Source organism: Aquarana catesbeiana, linkage group LG02 (assembly GCF_042186555.1).
Source record: "Aquarana catesbeiana isolate 2022-GZ linkage group LG02, ASM4218655v1, whole genome shotgun sequence".
Lineage (NCBI taxonomy): Eukaryota > Metazoa > Chordata > Amphibia > Anura > Ranidae > Aquarana > Aquarana catesbeiana.
The window spans coordinates 605,056,189-605,064,354 of NC_133325.1; the positions used below are offsets into that span (position 1 = coordinate 605,056,189).

Below are 8,166 nucleotides of genomic sequence, written 5' to 3' on the forward strand. Positions count from 1 at the left end.
TTCTCCTAGGGACTTTACCGATGGGCAGAGGAGCTGATAGCACCGCCGGGGACCCTTAGAAGAGGAGGATCAGGGCCACTCTGTGCAAAACAAACTGCACAGTGGAGGTAAGTATGACATGTTTACAACCCCTTTAAGTAAAAAAAAAAAGACTCTTACCAGAATGAATGGACTCATCTGGAGACCGTCCACAAACTGCAGAGCCACATGGTTACTCATAACCATGTGTTTCATCCAACAAAAGAAGACATCCCATAGGTACATAGAAAAAGAACCCAGGACAACCACATAAACCCTTAAAAACAATATTAAAAGTACTAATCCTTCACAAAAAAATATAAAGCCCTTATCACAAGAAAAACTCCGGTCCTGGGATACAATCCAAACACTTCCTAGTCAAAAAGTGTGGTGACGTCACAAGCGATGGCTCTTTCCTACACGTTTCATCAAAACTGATGTCATGGGTGTTGTAATTTATTCATTATAATATGTATACACATTAGCAATGCAGTTTTATTTATTGAATCTGTATGTACAATTTGGGTTTAATTGGTATTGCCAGCTGCTCTTTTTTGTAGATCCTTTTAGTGCAATTTTTTCCTATTATTAATCTCGTTTTTTGTAGATTGCTCCTACGGATCCCTGAAAATCGATATCAGATGGTGGTTTTGGATAAACATGGAGTAGACAAAGAACGCTACATCATGCCTATCAACAATTCCGATCTCTTCACACTCATTGATGGCTTCCCACTTCGAAAAGATGAGATGAAATTTCAAGCTGAAGTCGGCCACACATGCAACTGACATTTGCTGAACATTGAGTGAAGTCATGGTGCTGCATATAACATTTACCTGATGTACAGTTTTTCCAAAAATACATTTTTGTAATGTGGTTTCGCCCTAAATTACAAAGCTGCAGTCAGCGCTGAATTAAAGCGGTTGTATACTTAATTTTTAAACTTTTACCTACAGGTAAGCCTATAATAAGGCTTACCTGTAGGTAAAAAAAAAATCTCCTAAACCTGTACGGTTTAGGAGATATTCCCCTCGCAATGAGCCACTGACTGCAGCGGCGCATGCGCACAGGGGATTCTCGGTTGAAATCCCGGCAGACGCCGGACCTTGCCGGGAAGAAGTCTCCCATGCGCATGTGCGGGAGTGACGACATCGCGGCTCCGGCCACTCACAGCGCCGGAGCCGCGATACCCGAAAGACACACCGAGGGGAAATGTCAGCTCCCTCGGCGTGGACCAGGTGAGATGCCGGCGCCTCGTTCTAAGGTATCTCATAATGAGCTAGCATGCGGTGCATACTAGCTCATTATGCCTTTTCCCTTACAGGTGTAGGGAAAAAAAAAAAGTCAGCGGGTTTACTACCGCTTTAAGCAGCCCTCAGGACATTGGGAGAAGTAGTAATTCATTAATTACCACTCTTTGCTATTGCTTTCTAAAAGTGTTTTTTAGCTGCTCTATCCATTTTAGGTACATGGGTGTTAAAAGTGCCTTCATTTCAGTAGCCATCTGCACAAATGAAATATGGGTTATTACATGTAACTTATTTAGCAAGAAAATTTAGAACAAAACAGTGACTTACCGTAATTGTTATGTATCTTCTATTATATGATGTACATGAATCCTATCCCTAATTACTGGCCAGTCTTGCAGCCTTGCCTATATAACAGATAAGTGATGCTACCTTATAATGCTTTATGTACAGTTTCCACAACAAAAATAAGCAAGTTTTGTAACATTTTAATTACTTGTACAATTTGGGAAATTCTTGAGGATACATTTTTATATAATAATAATAAAAGCTTTTATTAATAAAATATTTTGTTGTATATTGTATTGTGAAAGAGAATTCTTTTATGTGCTTTATTAATGAATATAGTTATCGATTCAGTGTACCTCTTGCATGCCTTGCTTTTAAAAGAGGTTTTTTTTTTTTTGCAGCAAATAGATGATTGTATTTGATTTACCATAAGTTATTTGTAATTAAAACTTTTACATACATCCAATTCATTACAGTCTTTGTCATAATGTTCTACAGCATATATTTGTGGTGCTGCTAAGGGTCACTTTTCAGAATTTTAGGGAAAATTATTTGAAATGGAATATAGGTGCAGACACTGCAGCATCAGTTGCAAACCCAGCAACCAGTGAAGTCCAACTTCCAATAAGCAAACTTGAGACTCACTAAGTTGCTATTATTATTATACAGGATTCATATAGCGCCAACAGTTTATGCAGAACTTTACAATATAAAAGGGAGACAATACAGTTACAAAACAATAGAATACAAGAGGATTAAGCGGGCCCTGCTCAGAAGAACTTACAATCTAATAGGGCGGGGCAGGTGGTTCAAAAGGTTGTCACTGTGGGGAATGAGCTGATGAAAATGGTAAAAGATTAGATGGACGCGTGATAGGCTTCTCTGAAGAGATGGGTTTTCAGGGATTGCCTAAAGGCAGCTAGAGTAGGAGATAGCTGGACAGGTTGAGGTAGCGAGTTCCAGAGGATGGGAGAGGCTCTGGAGAAATCCTAGAGACGAGCATGGGAGGAGGAGACGAAAGAGGTTGAGAGTAGGAGTGGAGAGCATGGTTTGGGTGATATTTGGAGACAAGATTGGTGATGTAGCTCGGGGCAGAGTTGTGAATGGCTTTGTATGTTGTGGTTAGTATTTTGAATCTAATTCGCTAGGCGATCGGGAGTCAGTGTAAATTGTGATGTAAGCATGAAAAAGATGGCCCCCGGAGCTTGAATCTTTAAAAACTGGCAATTAAGCTTCCATACTTTTATCCCAACAGATTCTATATATGTTGACTCAGTGTACCTGTATTTTAGTAGTAAAAGTTGTGGGCAGAATAAAGTCAGATGAATGAATCAGTAGAATCTGTAGTTTCTAATGCCCCGTACTCATGATCAGACTTTCCGCCAACAAAACCGTGGATTTTTGTCCGAAGGTTGTTGGCTCAAACTTGTATTGCATACACATGGTCACACAAATGTTGCCCAACAATTACGAATGTGGGAATGCAGTGACATACAAGATGTACAACAAACCGAGAAAAAGGAAGTTCAATAGCCAGTGAGGCGCCTTCTGCTGGATTCTAAGCATACATGAACTTTTGTGCGCCGGACTTGTGTACACAATCGGAATTTTCCGACAACAAAGTTTTGTTGGCAGAAAATTTGAGAACCTGCTAGCAAACATTTGTTGGCGGAAAGTCCGACAGCAAATGTTCAATGGAGCATACACACGGTCGGACTTTCAGCCAACAAGCTCACATCCAACATTTCCCGTCGGAAAATCCGACCGTGTGTACGCAGCATTAGAGCTGAAGAAAGAAATAAAAGAACAGAGCTAAAGAAAAGTCAAAGCACTATCTCCAGCACAGGTTTAAGCTTTGAAAACAGAGACTTATTTAAAGCAATATTAAACCCAAAAGCAAACATTTATTATATCTGAGATCACCAATTCTTAAATGTGGTGGCTGCATTTGTTTCCTTTTCTAGGCTTTCTTTCTGTTTTTCAAAAGAACAAGCTCTCTTGCAGATGCAGCAGTTACAGGGAAGAGACAAACCATTTACCACTGACCGGGGTGCTTACAAAGTAAAACCTTTATCCCAAAAGGAAAAACAACTTCACAGGCAGCACCTTGGGGATGGAGGTATCATCATCATCCTTCTGATGAGATCACAAGGAATTTAAAGTATCCTTAATTTATCAAAAGACAATCCTATATGCTGTGCTAAAAAAAAACAAAAAACCTTTACACTCACCAAGATGGATGCACCATCGATCCAATGCTACATCTGTCCCCCGCTGCCTCTACACCAAGAACTGAGCAATCAAAGACCGCTGATTGCTCAGTTCTTGGTCTTTAGTTAGTCACTGCCTCTTTGCACTGACCCTCCAGACCTCACTGTAGCGCTGGGCTATGAAGGGGGTGGGAGGGGCTGGCTCAGCCTCTCATCTGAGCCAGCTGTTGGTCCAGGCATCTGGGTGGATCACAACATTAACCACTTCCCGCCCGCTGGCCATCATATGACGTCCTTGACTTTGTGCTGTATATCTGAATGATGCCTGCAGCTACAGGCATCAGACATCGGCTTTTTCAGCCGGCGATTCCCTACACCATAAGAACAATCATAGTGGCTGTTCCTCTGCTTGATCATTCTTACGGGCGGCCAGAGGGGACGATGCCCCTCCCGCTGCCCTCCGGTGCTTCTACCAACTCACCGCTTCCATCAGTAAGTCAAAGACAGGATCCACCGGGCCCGGATGTTTACCATAGAGATTTCTCGTGGACCAGATGGTTGCTGGAGTCTCTATGATCGTTCGGAGGCCGGGCGTGATGTTATGACGTCACGGCCCGGCCTCTGCATTCAAACAAACAGCGCCGCCTCGGCTGGAAAGCTGAGATCGTTTTTTTTTTTTCAGCCTAGAGGTGAGATTTGGGGTCTTATTCATGCCATATTTCTATTACAAAGGATGTCTACATTCCTTGTAATAGGAATAAAAGTGATCAAAAAAACATCAAACTAAAAAAGTAAAATTAACAAAAAAAAAAAAAAATTTAAAGCGACCCTGTCCCCGTTTGCTCACACGCAGAAGCGAACGCATGTGCCCACATATGAAAACGATGTTCAAACTACACATGTGAGGTATCGCCGCGAACGTTAGAGTGAGAGCAATAATTCTAGCTCTAGACCTCCTCTAACTCAAAACATGTAACCAGTAAACATTTTTAAAGCGTTGCCTATGGGGATTTTTAGGTACCGAAGTTTGGCGCCATTCCACGAACGTGTGCAATTTTGAAGCGTGACATGTTAGTTATCTATTTACTCTCTGTAACTTCATCTTTCACAGTTTCAAAAAAAATGGGCTAACTTTACTGTTTAGTTTTTTTTTTTAAGCACAAAACTGTTTTTTACCAAAAAAAAACGCGTTTGAAAAATTGCTGCGCAAATACTGTGCGAGATAAAAAGTTGCAATGACCACCATTTTCTCTAGGATCTTTTTACAAAGAAACATATCTATATAATTTTTGGGGGGTTTTAGCAAAAAAATTATGATTTTTACATGTAGGAGAGAAATGTCAGTATTGGCCTGGATGGGAAGTGGTTAAAGTCAGGATCTCTCCAGAGTCTGGACCGGCTGACAGCGGACTTTAGCCCACTGTCGGCTGAATACAGGTCACGGGTATGTAGAAATAAGTGCACTTCTGTGACCTACAGAAGTAGAGCCAAAAGAGCTTTGACGCTAATTCATCTTTGAATGAGAATTTATGACAATGTTATTAACCACTTGGCTACAGGGCACTTATACCCCCTTATTGTCCAGGCCATTTTTCAGCTTTTAGCGCTGTCGCACTTTGAATGACAATTGCGTGGTCATGCAACACTGTACCCAAATGACATTTTTATAATTTTCTTCACACAAATAGAGCTTTCTTTTGGTGGTATTTAATCACTGCTGGGTTTTTTATTTTTTACAAAAAAAAATAAAAAGACCAAAAATGTTGAAAACACATTTTTTTTTACTTAGTTACAAAATTTACTGACAGAAACTAAGTAATTTTTCTCCTTCACTGATGAGGCAGCACTGATGGGCACCGATTAGGTAGCACTGATGAGGAGGCACTAATATGCTGCATTTAAGGGCACTGATAGGTGCACAGAGCACGCGGCTCTTTACAGAAATCGGGTTCGTGCCGTGTCCTAGCAACACGGCGCGGCCACAATCGCCGCGCTGTGCACCCCCACGGGCACGTGAGAGCGGCCGTTCTGGGACGACGGAGTCTCAGAATGAGGGCCGCACCGTCCCACAGTCATTTGAAGGTGGACGGGCGGCAACTGGTTAAAGTGATTGTAAAGCGTTTATTTTTTTTTTTTCTTTAAAATAACATGTTATACTTACCTGCTCTGTGTAGTGGTTTTGCACAGAATAGCCCGGATCCTCCTCTTGTCATGTCACAATCTGGTGCTCCTGGCTCCTCCCTCCTGTCGGGTGCTCCCCACAGTAAGCAGCTTGCTATGGGGGCACCCGAGCCGAGCACTGCTCTGTGTGTCCATTCCCACACAGAACTGTGGTTTGGCACCACCCCCTTCATCTCCTGACTGGCTCACTGGTTGTGATTGACAGCAGCTCCCCCTGCTGCCAATAGCCAATCAGGAGTGCGAGTCCCCGGAGAGGCAAGGCTCTCGTGGACATCGCTGGATTAAGAGGGGGCTCAGGTAAAGAAGCATGAAGGTAAAAAACTTTGAGCCTATATAATCACTTTAATAGAAAACATATCAAATGGCCAGTAATTTTACCAGGAAAGGTGAAAATCTTGGTTCCTAGTAAACGCATCAACACATAAGGCCTCAAAAAAGTCCCTTCTATTGCTCCCAGCCTCTTCCAAATCTCCAAAATCCATTTTCTTCTTGCTACTGTGATTTGACTTCCTGTTAGAGAACGGCTACATCTGTTCTCCATGGTCCCACCACTATAGGTCTCCTACTATAGTCTAATGGACTAGGGACTATGGGATTTGTTGAGTGCATTGCATATGACCACATTTACCATGAACTGCTCGTTCCAAACAAATGGAAGTGTTGGGTAAAAGGAGAGGTTCGGAAGCTCACAGAGGACATTACCAGGAGGCAGAAAAACAGTTAGAAATGACTTCATGAAAGATAGATTGCAGGCCTTTAAGTATTGGATGTGTATAGGTTTTTTTTGAGAAAAATGATATTGTTTAGTGTAATTTTAAGGCAACCCCCAGCAGAGTCAATAGGGGATACCAGTTTACAGTAATCTTCTCTCACTGTACAACTGAAAGCTACAGGAGAAATCAAGGAATGGTGGTGCATATTCCAGCAAGGCTATGCTAACAACTTAAAGTCCTAAACATGACTCATTTGCTGTGCATTAAAGTCTCCTACATCCCACAGCTACTACAACTAATTTTCCACCCCCTCATCATTAAAGTGGTACATAGCTATGGTCACATACATTGGCAGCAAAACAAACTGCTTTGCAGATTATCATCCTAAAAGGAAAAATATAGTGTAAGCGTGGTTAATATTTTACTGTTTAAAGTTATTTTATTTGTGACCTTCACATCCTTACATGCCTACTCCTGTTTCTTTGTTATGTATTAAATATAGTGATTTTTATATTAGTCACTAGTGGGCTGTATTTTAGCTTAACCACTTGCTGACTGCCGCACGCCGATTTACTTCGACAGAATGGCAAGGGCAGGCAAAAGGGGCGTACCCGTACGTCCCTTTGAATTTGCCGCCTAGAGGGCACGCGCGCCCGCCGGGGCTGCGGGAGCATGCTCGCGGTTCCTGCGAACTCGATCTTTACTGGCGGCCCACGATTGCAGCGAGGAGAGGCAGAACTGGGACAAGGATCTACTGCTCCCTGTCATCAGGAGCAGTGATCTCTGTCATATTGTAGTGAGCCTATCCCCCCTACAGTTAGAACACATCCAGGGAACACGCTTAACCCCTTGATCGCCCCTAGTGTTTAACCCCTTCCCTGCCAGTGTCATTTATACAGTAATCAGTTCATATTTGTAGCTCTGATCACTGTATAAATGTCAATGGTCCCAAAATAGTGTCAAAAATGTCCGACCTGTGCCCCATAATGTCGCAGTCCCGATAAAAATCGCAGATCGGCGCCATTACTAGTAAAAAAAAAAAAAATTAATAATAAAAATACCATAAATCTATCCCCTATTTTGTAGACGCTATAACTTTTGCACAAACCAATCAATATACACTATTGCGATTTTTTTAAACAAATGTAGAAGAGTACATATTGGCCTAAACTGTGGAAGAAATTAGTTTTTTCTATACATTTTTTGGGGATATTTATTATAGCAAAAAGTAAAAAATGTAGTTTTCTTTTTAAATTGTCAGTCTTTTTTTGTTTCTGGCTCAAAAATAAAAACTGCAGAGGTGATCAAATACCACAAAAAGAAAGCTCTATTTGTGTAAAAAAAAGGACACCAATTTTGTTTGGGTACGTCGTATGACAACGCAATTGTCAGCTAAAGCGACGCAGTGCCGAATCGTGAACAAATGCTCTGGTCAGGAAGGGGTTAAATCCTTCCGGGACTGAAGTGGTTAATCACTCAGCCTCCCTGCCTAAGCATTACCAAAGGCAA

General features: G+C 41.8%; 1 protein-coding gene across 2 annotated transcripts in view; it reads left to right on the plus strand.

Moving 5' to 3' along the window:
- Positions 1–1,847, plus strand: part of SRPX (sushi repeat containing protein X-linked) — a 166,434-nt gene extending 164,587 nt beyond the window's left edge. For both annotated transcript variants that reach the window (XM_073616347.1, XM_073616348.1), the window contains one exon: positions 626–1,847. In XM_073616347.1, the coding sequence (XP_073472448.1) occupies positions 626–806 (181 nt within the window). In that variant the 3' untranslated portion in view covers positions 807–1,847. The remainder of the gene's footprint in view (positions 1–625) is intronic.
- Positions 1,848–8,166: the final 6,319 nt, after the last annotated feature.